At 39.2% G+C, this 18,657-nt stretch overlaps 1 protein-coding gene and 1 long non-coding RNA gene across 4 annotated transcripts in view; one reads left to right on the top strand and one right to left on the bottom strand.

Moving 5' to 3' along the window:
• LOC129168562 (uncharacterized) overlaps positions 1–18,657 on the top strand; it is a 96,655-nt gene that overhangs the window by 68,156 nt on the left and 9,842 nt on the right. The window lies entirely within an intron of this gene.
• The window catches only part of LOC129168556 (regulator of G-protein signaling 12-like), a 70,146-nt gene continuing 56,611 nt past the window's right edge, over positions 5,123–18,657 (bottom strand). For all 3 annotated transcript variants that reach the window (XM_054754002.1, XM_054754004.1, XM_054754003.1), the window contains one exon: positions 5,123–6,504. In XM_054754002.1, coding sequence (XP_054609977.1) covers positions 6,272–6,504 — 233 coding nt within the window. In that variant the 3' untranslated portion in view covers positions 5,123–6,271. The remainder of the gene's footprint in view (positions 6,505–18,657) is intronic.

The raw sequence follows: 18,657 nt of genomic DNA, 5'->3' as shown, positions 1-18,657 counted from the left end.
TAAAAATAAAATTAAACGATTAATGAAATATTAGGTTTATTTTTTTCAAAAAGTAATGGGCTAAAAGAACAACAAATCTGTAGAATTGTTGTTTTAATTCAGTATTGACATTTGTAATGTAAACAAGTAGCGGTGAGGTTGACACTGAAAAAAAATGAAATATAAGTAAAATATTAGTGGGTACGACGGCATATTAGGGCCACACTGAAAAAAATCTGAGAATTACAGAGTGAAGTTGTAAATTTATGAGAAAAACATTGCGAATTTACGAGGATAAAGTCGTACATTTACAAGAATCAAGTCGTAATAATACATCTTTTTTGTATAAAGTGGTACATTTAGGAGAATAAAGTGGTACATTTACGAGAAAAAAGTCATGATATTTTGAAAATTTACGACTTTATTCTCGTAAATTTAGGAGAATAAAGTGGTAATATTACGTGTCAAACGTGTCAGAGGGAAAATAGAGCTAAGCTCTTCAGGAAGGAAGGAAACTTTCCTCTTGCTTCAGGCTAGCTTTTATTTATAACGTGGCAGCAAAACAGAGTCGTTGAGCATTTAACATTTACATTAGCAAAGTTAGCCCTTCTCACTTCCGCCTTCCTTACACCGGTCTCCCTTTTCATAGCGGTCTCAGGCACTGCCTGGAACATAAAGTTCTGAGTGTTTTCTCGTAAATTTACGACTTAATTCTCGAAATCTCCGATTATTTGAACAGGCATTGCCTGAGACAGCTATGAAAAGGGGAGACTTATACTGTATGACCTTTGGTTTTGGGCAAAGGTCATATTACGAATTTTTTTCTCGTAAATTCACAACTTTAGTCTCGTAAATTTATGACTTTATTTTCGCCATCTCTGTCTTTTTTTTTTTATGTGGACCTAATACTCCGTCATAACAGGCATTGCCTGAGACAGCTATGAAAAGGGGGCACTTATGTGACCTTTGGCCTTGTAAATGTATGAGTTTTTTGCTTGTAAATTTACGACTTTTTTTCCTCTGAAATTTACGACTTTATTCTGGAAATCTCAGATTTATTTTTTTGTATGTGACCCTAATGCGCCGTCGTAAGTGGGGGCTTTTTTCAATGAAAAGTATTTTAGTCGGTAGGAAAATAACAACACAAAAAATAGAAATTTCTTCTGGAATGTAAATAAGTAGTGGTGGGATTGACGTAAAAAAAAAACCATTAAAATATAAGTAAAATTTGTATTTTTTCAATTAAGTTTTTTAGTAGATAGGAAAAAAACGACAAAAATAATATAATTGCACTTTTAATAAAAAATAGAAGTTTATTTTGGAACTTTGGTCAACATTGAAAAAAACAAAAAAAATGTGTAAAATATGAGTGTTTTATTTTTTAATGCAAAGTAGGCTGTTACACTAAAAGAGCAGGTCAAAAAGAACAAAAGAAAAAGTAGCATAATTATGATTTGAGTAAAATATAGAATATGTGATATATGTTGAATATAATATAATCAAATATACAGTATATGGCGGAATGTCAATTTTCATGACTGTGTACTTGTGCATGTGTAATGCCAATAAAGATGAATCCTAATCTTAAATAAAAAAGTAGTCCAAAAACACACAAAGTAAAAATATTTGTGGTTTAATTTATTTTTTTCATGAAAATTATTGAAACATTTTTGCAAAACGTCTGCCAGCCAAACCACATGGCAGCGCACCCCTTCATTACAGGCCCCTCCCACAGGCCTGGCTCCAAGGTGAGGTCACGGTGTCCCATTTGTGGGCAGGCTGCTGCATCTTGTACTCTTGGAATGGACAACACCTTGGCCATTATGTTTTTTTAGCCTTTTTTCTGCACTTTTTGTAGTTTTAGAGTGTAGTAGTCTTTAGAGCAGGGGTGTCAAACTGGTGCCATGGAGGGCCGAGACACTGCAGGTTTTCTTTCCAGCCGGTCACTAAAGCAGGTGATTTTAATGATCAACACCTTCAGTTTGAGGAAGGAGCTCATCAATTAAATCACCTGCTGAAGAAACTGGTTGGAGAGAAAACCTGCAGCGTCTCGGCCCTCCAGGGCACGAGTTTGACACATGTGCTCTAGAGTGTCCTTGCTTTGTGTGCAGTGTTGGACGGACAATCTGTGTCTGCACAAAGTCCCTGCGGTGTCGTCATCTAACCTCTAATTTCCACCAGCTGGAAGAACGTTGGTCCAGATGGTGAAGGTGGGGAAACTGGATTGAACAATCCACTTTGAGCGGCCAGGTGGAGGAAATGCAAAATGTTACTAATTATGACAGTTAACAGCAATAATGTTCACACATCGCCAGGGGGCGATTGTGGCCATTAAATGGCTTTGTGTGTAGAAGGAGACAAAGCTACATGCTTTTAGCTGAGAAGCTTGTCTTTGCAGAAGCGCTAGGGCTGACGGACAATATAACTTTCTGCAGTAATGTTTAAAGATGTGTTTAAATGACATCTGCTGTGGTTCTTGTGGTTGTGGTGCTCCTGAGAGGCGTAGAAAGAAACCACCATTGTGGTAGATTGTGGTAGATCACTTTGAGTGAATGATGTTTAATTGCTGGATTATATGTCAGTGACATCTACAGGGCTGTGAAAAAGTGTTTGCCCTCATTTTCTGCATGTTTGTCACACGTACATGTTTCAGATCATCAAGCAAAGCAAGCTCATCTGCATGCTCGTCATCCTCATCGGGGTCTCGACCTGAATGAAGTTCATTGAGTGGGCAAATGCTCACATTCGATGGCGTCTGGCACTTTAGAGAGGTGATCTCTTCACGGATGAATCCCAGTTTTTAGTGTACAGGGAAGATGGCAATGTTGTGGATGGTGTGGCCCATGGCGGTGCTGGGGTTGTATGTTATGGACAACAAACACTGATGGCATCTGTACACACTATAACGAGATCCTGAGGCCCTTTCATCCACGACCATCATCTCATGTTCCGGCATGATAATCCCAGTTCTGACATGGCCAGCGTTCCCACTGGACATGTCACCCGTTCAGCATGTTTGGATCGGCATATGCGGCTCAGAAGGGGAAAGCAGCGCCTGATCCACAGTGTTTACAGCGGGGACGGAGGCCTGCAGACCTCGACTGAAGGTATAGTCAGGCAGTGGAAGGAATACTTTGAGGTCCTTCTCAATCCCAATGACAAACCTTTTGTAGAGGAAGCAGAGTCTGAAGAAATCACCGTGTCCGAGGTATTTGAGGTTGTCAAAAAACTCGTCGGTGGCAAAGCTCCGGGGATGGATGAGTTTCACCCTGAATTCCTCAAGGCTGTGGGACTGTCTTGGTTGACACGTCTTTTCAACATCGCGTGGAAGTTGGGAACAGTACCTCTGGATTGGTAGACCGGGGTGGTGGTCCTCCTTTTCAAGAAGGCTGACTGGAGAGTGTGTTCCAAAATCAAGGGGATCACACTCCTCACCCTACCTGGGAAAGCCGATTTTACAGTGCTGGAGAGAAGGGTACGACCATTAGTCCAACGTCAGCTACAGGAGGTGCAATGTGGTTTTCAGTCGCAGAACACTGGACCAGCTCTGCACCCTTGCAAGGGTACTGGAGGGTGCTTGGGACCAGTCCACATATGCTTTGTAGACTTGAAAAGGCTTTGACAGTGTCCCCCATGGTGTTCTGTGGAGGTACTCCGGGAGTATGGAGTTTGTGTCGCACTACTACGTGCCATTCAGTCCTTGTACAACCGAGGCAGGAGCCTGGTTCGCATTGCCAGCAGTAAGTCCATCTTATTCCTGGTGAATGTGAACAAAGACTGCCCTTTGTTACAGATTCTGCTCTTAATTTGTTTGGACAGACTTTCTAGGCCGAGCCAAGGCATTGAGGAGGTCCAGTTTGGAGGCCTTACGATCTTGTCTCTCTATTTGCAGAGGATGTGGTCCTGCTGGCCTCATTGGGCTGTCACCTTAAGCGTTTCCTGGGACGGTTTGCATCTGAGTGTGACGCTTCTGGGATGAGACTCAGCACCCCCAAATCCGAGGCCATGGTTTTCAGTCAGAAAAGGGTGGATTGCAGCCTTTGTGTTGGGAGTGAGGTCTTGCCCCTGGTGGAGGAGTTCAAGTATCTCAAGGTCTTGTTCACGAGTGAGGGAAGGCTGGAGCGTGAGGTCAACAGGCAGATCGGTGTCACTGTGCAGTAATGCTGTCACTGTGGCAAAGCTCACACACAGGTCGATCTATGTTTGCCACCCTCACTGTCATGAGGTTCGGAAGGAAGGAAGTCGACCTAGGTCACAACCCGAAGTACGATTCTTTTGGCCGGGTGATTTTTGGCGTTCCCCAAATTGCTGCTTTTTTGTGTGTTTGTGGAGAACGGAATTGTAGTGACCACGAAGGAGTAATGCGACATGCGTGGAGGACATACGAAATATCTGAACATGCTTTGGCTGCACTAACTACGTATGTGCGGCGCACGAATGAATCCACAAGTGCAATGTTTGAAAAAATTTTGATTTAGCCCAAACCTGACACCAGCAAAATGTACGAAAGACACATGCTGGGCACACAGAGACACGCCAAGTGCGTAAGTTTGTCTTGCAACCTGAAAAAAAACGTAAGCGCCCGTACAGTAGAGTTTGTTTGACATGACAGAGAACCTCTGCGGAAAATCAGCACGTCACACGCGTTTCTTGCATGTTTTTGCGTGTAGACCACCCATAGGAGCCCGTAAGACTGGTTGTGACCTAGGTTTAAGAGATGGGGTGAGGAGCTCAGAGTAGAGCCGCTGCTCCTTCACGTCGAGAGGAGCCAGTTGAGGTGGCTCGGGCATCTAGTCCGCATGCATCTTTTTTATGCCTCCCTGGTGAGGTGCTCCAGGCATGCCCAGTGGGGAGGAGGCCCCGGGGCAGACCTCAGACACGCTGGAGGGATTATGTCTCACACCTGACCTGGGAACTCCTTGGTGTCCCCCTGGTGGAACTGGAAGAAGTGGCCGGAGACCGGGAAGTCTGGACTTCCTTACTGAGACTTCTGCTCCCATGACCCGGACCCGGATATGCTGAGGAAAATGGATGGATGGACGAATTATTACCATTAAGAAATGTTCATGTGACTAATATTTACAATTAACCGCAAGAATTTGGCTCATTTTAGACACAAAAAAGAACTTAAAGCCATTTAAGTTTTTGTTTTTTTAATCAACAACTTCAACCACAGAAGCAAAAAGTACAACAACCGTACCATCATCCGGAATTTTCCAACACAGGAAAAACTTTTTTTCAATTAAAAAAAACAAAAACAGCCATGTGATACAGCTCTCTTAAAGGGAATATTTTATATACGCTTTGACAACATTGCTAAATTCAAATAAAATAATTGTAAAAACTATAAAACAAACCAGGAAGTAATAAAATAATAATAAGAATTAACTGAAATGAACAATAATAGAAAAAATTTAATATAAAACAAAATTAATAATGGAACAAAATAATTATAAAATAAACAAGCAAAGAAAATAAAACTAAATTATCTGAAAAAAACTAAATAAAATCTCACTAAAAAGAATATTTACACAAATAATAATAAAATAAACACAATAATTAAATAAACCAAAAAATGTAATACATTTTTTGTGGCTATAAAGATGAACAAAAATTAACAATAAAAACAAAAATGTTTAATTAAACAAAATCATCAAAAATAAAACAGAATGAAATGATACAAAACTAAATTAACAAAAAGGAATGATAAAAAATGTAATCAAATTACAAAATTAAAATAATTGAATTTACAAAAATAATAAAAAAAAATTACAATATGAACAAATTAAAGCTGTTAATGAAAGACAAATTAACAATAATAAAAATTAAATAAAAACTAAATTAAATCGCAAAAGTCATATTTAAAAATCAAATATTAACAAAAATGCAAGTAAAAAAATGAAAAACTACATTACAGATGGACAAGAAATAGCTGTTAAAAACAGGATCTTCATGTTTTTATTATTGTGGCTTGAGTTCATCATACATACTCTTGAGCTGCTTCTAATATTTACTTTTTTTTTGCTACAGGAGAGAGGCAGCATATTAGAAACACGACCACAATAACGAAACGGACTTACTCAGATCAGTGGTTGTACCTAATCAGGTGTCTAACTTTATCAACTAATTCATGGGAAAAAAGCCTATTTTTCTTGTAACGTTGCTCAATTTCTATTACATAAAAACAACATGAAAAATATCACATCTACAATATCCATGAGTCATTTATTAGAGGGAGGGTGTTTAAAAGTGCAGCAGTAGAGTCAAAGGAGGGTTTATTTTTTGGTCCCGTTTAGACGACGGTGGCCTTAAAAATGTCCGTCTTGCAGTCTGTGTCGTCATCTTGTTGTCCCCCGTGTGGAATGTGGGTGTTCCTCATTTTGCTCTGAACCTGACGCAGCTCAGCAACGTAACCCTGAAAGCTCAGGCTGAGCTCAGAGTCCTCCGTCTGGGACGCTCCCTCCAAGTCCTCCAGTTGTACGCCCTCCACGTCCCTCACGTCCTCCGGAAGAGCTTTGGTAGCCTCTGAAAAACACACAAAAAACAATAAATACTATTAGTTTGTGGTACTATAAAACACACAGTGTAGATTTTGATTACGAGAGCCTAGCCCAGGGATGTTCAAAGTGCGGTCTGGGGGCCTTTCGTGGCCGCTGGCTGTTTTTTTATTGGCCCGCGGCACATTCTTAAAAAAAAAAAACTTAAATAAAATCCAACAACAGCAAAAAATTGAAAAAAATTGCAGTAATTTTACAGCAATAAAGTCAAAATATTAAGACAAAAAAGTTGTAATCTAACGAGAAAAAGTTGTACATTTATGACAATAACATAGTAATATTATCATAAAAAATTACATCATTTTAGTAGTATAAAGCTTAAATATAAAAAAAAAAACGAAAACACTTTTAAAAGTCGGAACATTAGGCGACAGAAAAAAAATGTAATTTTTGGAAAATTAGATTGGGGGGAAAAGTTACAATGTTATGGAAATAAAGTCAAAATATTATGAGAATAAGGGCATAATATTATGAGAAGACAATTTACAAAAAAGAAACTGGAAATAGATTAAAAAAGCAACAGCAGAGGTAGAATAAAACAGCTGTTATTTCACGGGAATAAAGTGAAACTATAAAACAAAAAAAAGTCATATTTTAATCAGGAAAAAAGTAAATGGTCCAAGAATAAACTTGTAATATTATGAGAGAAAAATATGTTGTTTTAGTCGATTACAGTAGAGTTGAAATATTACATTTTTTTTAAGTTGTCATATTATGAAAAAGAAACAAAACAAAATCAAGTTTAGGGTGGGCAAAAAGTTATATTATTATGGGAATAAAGACATAATATTAAAATGAAAAAATACAAACATTATTTGAGAAGAAAGTTGGAATATTTGGAAAATAAAAAAAAAAACCACCAAAAATTGGGGGAAAAAGCGTGGAGTTATGGAAATAAAGTCTAAGTATTATGGGGTAATATTATGAAGAATGTTATTAAGAATAAGAACATTATTAAGAATGTTGAAATAGCTTGACATGAAAAAAAAAACTGTAGAAATGGAAAAAACAGCTGTGATTTCATGAGAATGAAGCCAAAACATTAAGCGAAAAAAGTCGGATTCTAACGAGGAAAAAAAAAAGCAATTTAGATATATACAGTTGAAGTTGAAGAATCTTTTGAGTTAAATTGTCATATCTGTAGAGCTGTAATCATTTTTTCGTGACATTTTACTAAATAACTTTATGTTTAATTGATGTAGCTAAGCAGCAATTTCCATGTGGAGCGGTTTGCATAAAATGTACTTTTTTTCCGTTACATTTTAACAAATAATTGAATCTATAGACCAGGGGTGCCCACACTTTTTCAGCCTGATAACTACTTTTAAAATAACCAGCTCCCAATATATATACATATATACACACACACACATATATATATATATATATATATATATATATATACATATATATACATACATATATACTGTGTACTGTATGTATATACTGCTCAAAAAAATAGAGGAACACTTCAAAAACATATCAGATCTAAACTGGGGGAAAACTGATCTTGAATATCTTTCCTGATTTCCTTTCCTGATCAATTCCTTCATCCTCCAGGAACTACCTGCATACACTAGCCACATGAGGTCGGGCATTGTCGTGGACCAGGAGGAACCCAGGTCCCACTGCACCAGCGTAGGTTCTGACAATGGGTCCAAGGATTTCATCCCGATACCTAATAGCAGTCAGGGTGCCGTTATCTAACCTGTAGGGGTCTGTATGTCCTTCCAGGGATATGCCTCCCCAGACCATCACTGACCCACCACCAAACCGGTCATGTTGGATGATGTTGCAGGCAGCATAACGTTCTCCACGGCATCTCCAGACCCTTTCACGTCTGTCGCATGTGCTCAGGTTGAACTTGCTCTCATCAGGGAAGAGCACAGGGCACCAGTGGTGTAGTTGCCAATTCTGGTGGTCTATGGCAAATGCCAATGGAGCTCTACGGTGCTGGGCAGTGAGCACAGGGCCCACTACAGGACGTCGGGCCCTCAGGCCGCCCTCATGGAGCCTGTTTCTGATTGTTTGGTCAGAAACATTCACACCAGTGGCCTGCTGGAGGTCATTTTGTAGGGCTCTGGCAGTGCTCATCCTGTTCCTCCTTGCACAAAAGAGCAGATACCGATCCTGCTGATGGTTGAAGGACCTTCTACGGCCCTGTCCAGCTCTCCTGGAGTAACTACCTGTCTCCTGGAATCTCCTCCATGCGTCCAGGTACCGCAGTGATGCCCTGGTCCAGATCTGGGAGGAGATCCCCCAGGACACCATCCGTAGTCTCATTAGGAGCATGCCCCGACGTTGTCAGGCATGCATACAAGCACGTGGGGGCCACACAAACTACTGAGAATCATTTTGAGTTGCTACAATGACATTTTAGCAAAATGGACCAGTGTGCTGCATAATTTTTTCACTTTCATTTTTGGGGTGTCTTTGATTTCCCCCCTCTATAGGGTGATCATTTTCATTTCTATCAAATGATGTGGCATCATTTTGTTACTAATACATCACCCACTTATTATCAGGAAAGATATTCAAGATCATATATATATATATGTATACAGTCAAACTTGTCTATAGCGGCCACTAGAGGGAGTCTGCAAAAGTGGCCGCTATAGACAGGTGGCCTCTATAGACAGGTTGGCATCCAGTTTGAATGTTGACCAGTAGAGGGAAAAAAAGGGGGAAAAAAATAATAATGTTGACCAGTAGAGGGCACTGCGGACTGCTGATAAAAGTTGATAAAATCCTGAACATGCATGAGTCAAACAGTAGCACATCACATAGTACAATTCACAATTTTGCATGTCCATATCAGTTGCAATACATTTATTCACCTCTTGTTCTTCCAAGTGTACTTTGTAGGTCTACATGACAATGTAGTGCAATCATAGCCAAGGTTTTTACTTACTAAAAGGAAGCTAGAGGCTTAATAATAACTGATAACTGATAAAATACTTCAATTAAGTACAACCGAACTCAGTTTTGCTCCCGCTGCCGCATGCATGCTAGCATATGTTTTTTTTTTTATTGTAGCGTCGCTGGGAGCACGTCCTGTTCCCAGCCTACTTTGTGGTAATGTTTTGGTGCAAATGCTCTTAAAGTTACATGTTTGACCAGGAAATAGCAAGCTCAAAAGAAGACGGCTTTTTTATGTGGAACAACTGACAGTTTGTGTGGATCTTGTGAATGATTGTGACTGAGCTAGGACTCTAGCTCAGTCACAAGCTTGCAACTAAAATGACGTTATTTTTCCTCACAATGTTAACCTCGCACAATTACAACTTTCTTCACTTTTTTCGTCTTCATATTTTCAACCTTGATCTTGTAAAGTCACAGCTGATTTTTCCATTTTTGCTGCTCTTTTTTTTTTTTGTTTAGTTTTCTTCAATTATATTTTTAGGGCCAATGAAAAAACAGCCATGGGCTGCTAATGGCCCCTGGGCCGCACTGTGGACACCCCGATCTAGACAATGGCACCAATTATACTAGAAGTGTCAAATAAACTGTGGTCTTAAATCAGCATGATAATAGCGGACTTATTTAGCAGTCAGATGCTATTTACTGAATGTACGCAGCCGTGATTGTGACGATAACGATATCAGAAGATGAATAAAACATCACATACACTTAGGAGACGCCATTAATGCTTCACTGGTTAGAATACTCACGTCGGGCAATGACTTCTGCACCGACAGATCACAGAAAGCGGCTGAGAGAACAACATTACCGAATGCAACACACACACACACGCACATCAGAAGAAGAAGTGATACTTGCGAAGGTTTCAAAATAAGAGTCAATGAGTGTTTGCAGGCTTCCTTCTGAGGATGCAGAGTGCAGAGCAATTTGATGCCGTGTGCGGCGTGTGGTGTATGCGCACAATTGTACTCACTTTTGTTGCCAGTCGCATAAATTTGAGGGGTGTCCTGACTTTTGTGAGGCACTGTAAGCGTAGGAGTGACAACATTCACTCGCTCATAAGTGCTGCGCTACATACTCGTATCGTTAAATCACTTCCTGTTGTGGTTTGGACGACCAAATAAGGCAGGACTGGTTTGACATAGCGAGCCGGGTTGTTGCGCAATTCCAGCACACGTCTTCTGTCCACATCCCCCCCCCATAGTCAGCTGTGTTTACATGTGATTCACATCATTGTGTGCGCGTTTGAGTCCCGGGAGCTTCTTGTGTTGACATGTCATAGGGTGCAGTTTATCGCTACGTGCTCAACCTTGATTTAGAATCATAACATTTGCAGACCTGCTAACCTTCGAGACCGTTTTTGAGTAGAGTGGAACCTCGGTTAGCGTACAATATGGCGCGCGTCTTGTTGTGTTAATACACTCTGGGAGTCCATCTGTATATTTTTTCAATCAGAAAACGTTGTGAGCGTCCTATTTGCTAGATAAACAAAATGGCAAGCGGTTACGTCGCCCGTCTATGATGTCATCAGCGGTTGACTCTCAAAAATGTGAACACAAACCACGTTTTTATAGTTTTACAACTTTAGTTTTACATGCAGAAAACAATTGTAAATGCATACAAATGAAGAATGAAAGGGCTAAAAATAAAAAAGAAAATCTAATAAAATGTAATTTTTTAATAAAAGTTTTATAATGATAGTTTTACATGCATAAAACAATTTTAAATACATAAAAATGATGAATGAAAGAGATAAATGAGCATTTCAGGTTACTTTTACCTTCACTGAAGACGTGACTGTTCCCAAAGACATGATGTGGCAGCGAGACGCCATCCTCCTGGTTTGACATGTGTTATTTCTTGAATTCAGTAGCGTTTCTCACCTTCTTTATCAAAATGCTGGCACTTGGAACTTTCCTTGGCTCCATTTTGGGTCACGGTACTGAGGTGAGAAACACTACTGAATTGAAGACACGTGGTGGTGGTTGATCTCGCTGCCACATCGTGTCTTTGGGGACAGTCACGTCAAGAATCACGTCTTCAGTGAAGGGAAAAGTAACTTTAAATGTTCATTTATCCCTTTCATTCATCATTTATATGTATTTATATGCATGTCCAATTGTTTTCTGCATGTCAAACTATAATTGTCAAACTATAGAATCCTGTTTTGTGTTAACGTTTAACACGTGTTAACGGATTAATTGGAATTACACTAGGTCCCCAACTTACGAACACCCGACTAACGAACATTCGCAGGTACGAACACAAGCCGACTGGTCTATATTTTATTTTATTTTGCCTTCTAGTCGCTCAATCGGTATTTATACTGCTACTGTACATGCTTGACCAGTAGAGGACACTGTGACACTGCTAATGGGACCAACAGAGGAAGAGTTAGAAGCTGGGGAGATAAAGCTAAATGGAAAGCTAAATTATACAACCCGGACAGAGCGTGTGATTAAAGTTTATGAAGAGTTAATAGGCCTGCTTAATTCTACACCACCCACAGAACACTACCTCTTTTAGAAGAGTCTAACGATGACGACGATTTGTCCTTTTTTTCCAATAACTCCTCCTCCAACTTCACCACAACGACGTATGCTCGACCACTCCTCTTCAAAGGTAAATAACATTTATCATTACGTATTATTATATCATTTTTATTATTGTTTTTTTCATTCATTATCCTGGTTTAATATTACTACTGCATCCAAACTCATATTTACATACATACACATATACACGTACATGTAGTACCTGTATCATTGGTAATATTACCTTTTCCCCTACATAAGAACGATTCCACATAAGAACGGTCGTCTGGAACCAATTGTGTAAGTTGGGGTAGTGTACATTATTTCTTATGGGAACAAATCTTTCAGTTAGCGTCCATTTTGGTTAGAGTTGGATCTTCTGGAACGAATTAATGACACTAACCAAGGTTCCACTCGTTGCACTGTTCTACAGTTGTTATTTTCCAAAAAGAATAAAAAACATACACTGGTTTTAGGTCAATTTTATTTCTACAATGGGCAATGGACCAAAAAAAAAAACAGCAATGGGCCGCAAATGGCCCCTGGGCTGCACTTTGGACACCCCTGCTTTTATAGCAACGGAGCTTCTTGGTTTGTGTCATAAGAAGTGTGCAACATTTTTTTTATGAAGTTATACTTGTGGGTGTTGGTTTCATTACGTACGGGCCATTCAAAAGGCATCGATGTTGGTCGCTGGGCAGATTTTAAAGACAATGTACCTGTCAGATCACCATATTGATGAACAGATGTGTTATAACGCTTGCCCTGATGCATACGCAGCATCGTCCAGTTAGTATTTCCATGTTCCAACGCAATCCGTGGCGCTGTTTGGATTGAAACAGAAATGTGTCCCAATTCGAGATGATTTTTGCCATTTTTTTTTTAATGATCAGGATTGGGAATAATCAGCGGATGTTTACGGCAGCTGGTGTAGGGTGCCTTGTTTGCGCAGCAGGCCGCAAAGTACCGTAAACAAAGCGATGCCAGCCATGTGAAAGTACTTCTGTGACTCCTCGCTACCGCCAGCTGTCAACTGTACCATCACCTGCTTCACGGTGACTACGTTTACATGCAGTCACTATTCGTGTTAAGGTCAATATTCAGGTTTCTGAAACATTCGGAATAAACCGTTTACAAGCCTGAAAAAAAACCTCTGCACGGACAACGTTTCGACGCACGCTAAACGTCATTGCGCAAGTGCGTCATTTCTGCTTCTTCTTCCTGTACAACAACAACAACAACACCAGCACAACTGACAATGAACGCCTTTGTTTGCGTGTTGGTGCCGGTACTGACCCACCACCAGTACCTGACACTATTCTGTCTCACGTTCTTCATTAACGGAAGGCGAGAACGTGAAGAAACAGGAAATGGAGCCGGAGCTGTGCCATCTACATCCATGCTATGTCCCCAGAGCCCGCCGGACAGTTTTGAACATGCGTTCGTACAAACCCTGCTTCAGGTAACTGCTTGCTCACCTTCTGATAGATTTCGCTATTGTGGTACTTTCTACCGCCAATAAAAGACATAATGTTCCTGTTTTTCACCACACTAACGAGGTGGCTTGTTTTTCCCCTCGCTCCAAAAGTGTGGGGTTTTGCGTGTCGTCATGTTTACAAGTAGTTTCCTGCCAAAGACACAAGATTCCTTTGGAATAGAACATGTGCATGTTCCTTTCGATCGGGATATCCCAAGAGGCGCATACATGACCCAATTTTCAGGTCAGAAAAGGAGTAACCCTGGGGGTAATATTCAGGTTTTTAAAAACCGCTGAGTGGTTGTGAGGTTTTTTTTGAGATGCAAATGTATTACTCCTTTGAACGCATGTTGTTTTGAGAAGCCAAACTCTTTACTTGTGGCCCCACCATCATCATCACCGAAATCTGACTAGAACTCGGCTCAGAGGAAGACGTGGGTGGTAAGTCACTGTTGATGCACTACAGTGCTGATGGGGGTGTTATACAACTTCGTGTCAAAAAATCCCAACTATCCATTTGACAACCCGCGGCTCTTCAGCCTCCGTGTTCACTTTACTCCCTTCTCACTGCTGAAATATACAGTATTTTTAAAACCCGTGTGGAAAATGCACATTTTTGAAAAGTGTTAAAAATACAGTACATTAAGTCTCCAACCAACAAACACAATTGGTTCCAGACGACCGTTCTTAAGTAGAATTGTTCTTAAGTAGGGGAAAAGGTAATATTACCAATGATACAGGTACTACATGTACGTATATACATATACAGTATATGTGTATGTATGTAAATATGAGTTTGGATGCAGTAGTAATATTAAAGGAGGATAATTAATGAAAAAACAATAATAAAAATGATATAATAATACGTAATGATAAATGTTATTTACCTTTGAAGAGGAGTGGTCAAGCATACGTCGTTGGTGGTAGTGGTGGAGGAGGAGATATTGAAAAAAGGACAAATGGTCGTAGTCGCTAGACCCTTCTAAAACAGGTAGTGTTCTGTGGGTGGTGTAGAATTAAGCAGGCCTATTAACTCTTCATAAACTTTAATCACACGCTCTGTCTGGGTTGTATCATACAGCTACAATGTAGCTTTCCATTTAGCTTTATCTACCCAGCGGCTTCCTGTACCTGTTGGTCCCATTACCAGTGTCACACTGCCCTCTACTGGTCAAGCATGTAGCAGTATAAATAATGGAGTAACAGTACTAAAAGGCAAAATACATGAAAAAATTGTGTTCGTATCTCTGAAAGTTCGCATGTTGGACGTTCGTAAGTTGGGGACCTAGTGTATTCCCTTGCTACATCACGGTTCACCTTTCGCAGATTCGCTCTTTTGTTGAATTTTTTAAGTGCAATTTTGCACTTTTTTAAACAGCATATGAGCGCGCATTGTGTTCTGCGTCTTTGTGGTGATGTATCGGTGCTCTGTTGCATGTGTCTGTTATTGTATTTCATACTGCTACCAGTAGAGGGTGTTGTGAGAGTTGAAGACTGTCCAGTCGTGTCCAGTTTGTCTCAGTAAATATAGAGCCACAGCAGTCCTGATTGGCTCAGGGAGAACCCGCCCATTGTGTTCTGCATTGTCATTGGCTGTAGACCATTGTCAATCAATCTCCTTTGTGCAGGACTGCCTGTATGCTGTTGTATGATCATACATGCTGAATGAAGGCAGAAGTTACGCGGCTGTAGGGCGCCTGGAGTAGTGTAACTGAATCTTTGGTTCATGGAGGACGAGGAGGAGGAATATGTTTTAACAAGGATGCAAAACTGCTACGGCGTGACGGCGCCATGACAAGCCACAATCAGGGGAGTGAATCACTTTCTTGAGTCCAATCTTGCAAGTTGATCATTAAAATTCTAACGAAATTTTAACTTTGAGTGCTTAAAGAAGAGAGAAATGTGATAACATGTTAATACCTGTCTGAGAAAAGTGTATAAAGTGCATGGTGAGGGGTTTTACAGCCTTAAAATATATATATAATAATTATACAAAAATATAGTTGGCTACTTCGCGGTTTTCACTTCACGGCCATTTTGGGAACCTATCCCCCGCGATAAAAGAGGGAACGCTGCATCCAACTTTCTATAAGACTGAATGAATGCATCACGGCTGAGTTCTGACTCAGGTTACTGGTCTCAGGTGAGTGGATGAACGCGAGGAAGGAAGACGGCAGCCGGTGTTTGCCTGCCTGCATTCGTTGAGACACTGACATGTGGTGAGAAACAACAAAAAACATTTTCAAAACAAGCAATCAACACTTTCTGAAAAGTAGTCATTTATTTCCAAGTTGCGATGTCTAGTGTAACCTTAATCATAGTTTTTTTGGCGCTTCATTTTATCAAATAACTTACCGTACATGTGACATACAGTTGCAGTGCGCCGAGTTCCATGCAGAACGCTTTGCATGAAATTGCGATATGGTAGTATGCAACGTTTCCATGTAAAACAGTTTGTGCGAAATTGCGATATCAAGTGTAGTCTTAATCATTGTTTTTTTTTTTTTGCGATATACTTGACTGAATAACTTACTGTACAGACGATAAATACGTCCGAATACTGGGAGTCAAAAAACGTGGGGGCGGGGGCACTTTTATATTGTTATGTATTTTTCAATTTTCTATAAAGCCTAAAAAACTTTATGTATATTTAAAGACACTGCTTTTTTAATTATTCAACATTAGTAACAAAAATCATAATCTGTATTTTTGTTCACTTGATTCAATTATGTATTATTAAATTTGTCATTCCAATGTACTTATTTTGATAACAATAGGCTAGCTTTTCACTAGCGTTAGTTTGTGCTCTGTCTCCCTCTAGTGGGCGCAGCAATTAATGCAGCCTTACGGCTTGAATAGCCTTGAACGTACAGCACTTGTATGAACCTACTCAATTAAAATGAATTATGATTGTGATTATTGTGCTGAAGGACAAAAATGCGTGGTGATACTTTCTATCTAGAGCTCCGTCAACTCGCAGCTAAAAATATGGTTGCCATGGTGACCAGCGGTGCTTCGCAACACAGAAAAGAGGAGACTTTGGGTGCATGTCATTTAAACAAAATAAGCAATAAGATGAGTCGATTTATATTAATGTTGTTTGGTGCTAATCCCTCCCTAGCAATACGATACGAAGTGTTTATTTAAGGTAAAGCATTTATTACAGTAAAAAATCGGGTAATCATTTTGAAATATATATATTTTTAGATCTATTTTTAAGTCATACAAATCAACTACAAGTCGCACAAATAAGTTATTAAAATATATACAGTATTACAATATCCTTATAATAATAAATAATAATAATAATAAAAACATTTATAACAGAACACTTAGAGGTCAAGTATTTATTAGAGATGAGGCATATATTTTTCCTCACATATTTAAAATAATATATACTGTATTACCATACAGTTTTAAAAAAAAATCTGGTAAAAAGTATTTTCCTTTACTGCAGGTAGTGTTCAATGTAAAAGTAAGGTGTTCGAAAGTATTGAAATAATACATACTGTATGACAATGTCTTTCAGTAACATATTTTGTGTAAATAAATATTTGGATTTGCTGAACTACACAAAGTACCGGATGTAGCGGTAACGCCGCTATAAAATTTTCTATTTTTTTGGCCAAATAAATATTAATACTTGTATAATTATATATTATATTACAATATGTCTTAAAATACATATACACATATGTATGTGTACATACTGTATATATGCGCTTAATAGCATTAAAATTAATATGAATATTGTTCTTACACGTAATAATACATCTATTAAAATGTTATTAAAAATACCCCTTTGTACAATTATAATTATTTATTTTATTCTAATTATTGTTGTTTACTAGAGGTCAGGTGTTAGACAAAGCGTTTTTTTAATAATATTTTTTCATATCTTCATGAAAGCTACTCGTAAAAAATCATAAATAAATATAAATATGATTTTATCATGATATCATATATCACAATAACTTTAAACACATTTTTCTTTGTTTGTGCCCAGCAGCAGCATCTCTGCAAATTTTCTAATAAGCAAATAAATTAATAACTATCAGCAAAGAAAAAAAAAAACACCTCAACCATAGAAAAACACACGGCATGCCACCAAAAACCACATTCCTCCCATTACTTCTCACTACACAGCAAGCCAAACGCATCCACAACATGTCAGCACCTTATCGCAAAAGCACCAACAAACCCCCGCAAAAAACCACCCCAAAAACCAGCAGCAGCTGCACCACAAACCACCTTATTACTGTTCACAGCAGAGCATTAAAGAAGTGCATGCAGCGACACAAAGACGTGGGAGGAAAAGCTACACTGCAAAAAAAAGAAGACATGCAGAGGCGGATGGGGGGACTGCAAAAAGACAAACGAGCATCGTATCCAATAGGAACGTTTATTATATATCCACTAAGTAACATGGTGCATAGCAACATCGCTAATTTACCACATCCTTATATCCACCAAATCTCCAACTCGCTTATTCAATCCAACACAGTCGCTGACAAAAGAGAGAAATATTTTAAAAAGTTGCAACATTTTGTGTTTGGTAGAGCGAAAGGCCGTCCCACAGTGGTGTGTGTGACCAGGCTGTGGGATTTACTGGCAAGAAGCACTGTTATAACTAAGAAATGAACTACCAAACTGATATTTGCCAACTTTTTGTGGATAAGAAGCAGTGGAATGCCGTCCCACAGCAGTATGTGTGTGTGTGTGTGTGTGTGTGTCTGTGTGTGTATGACAAACCAATTTGTGAAATGGTATAAAATAAACTGGCAAGAAGCTAAGTTATTATGGAGAAATTATGCACACAGTGCCCATCACTTGGGTTTGTTGGTAACAATGCTAATTCTTGCCAAGGAGCAGTGGAATGCTGTCCCACAGCAGTGTCTTTGTGACTAGGCTGATGACCATGCACTGCTGTCAACGGTGCCAAATTTAGCAACTTTCAAAATTGAAATATTTCTAATAATACTTCTTGCCCAGGGGGAGTGTAACGCCATCCCACAGCACTGTGTGGTGTCAAGTTTACTGTCACAACAGAGACTTCATCTACTATAAGCATTTTACAGAACTTTCTGTTGTACATTTATTTGTAACAATGCCAACTCTTGCCAAGTGGTGGAATGCCATACCACAGCAGTGTGTTTGTGACAGGGCTGGTGACCATGCACTGCTGTGG

The sequence above is a fragment of the Dunckerocampus dactyliophorus genome, chromosome 15 (assembly GCF_027744805.1).
Source record: "Dunckerocampus dactyliophorus isolate RoL2022-P2 chromosome 15, RoL_Ddac_1.1, whole genome shotgun sequence".
In the NCBI taxonomy this organism is placed as follows: domain Eukaryota; kingdom Metazoa; phylum Chordata; class Actinopteri; order Syngnathiformes; family Syngnathidae; genus Dunckerocampus; species Dunckerocampus dactyliophorus.
Note: the sequence above shows the minus strand (reverse complement) of the source record. Positions and strands in the feature narration are given on the sequence as shown.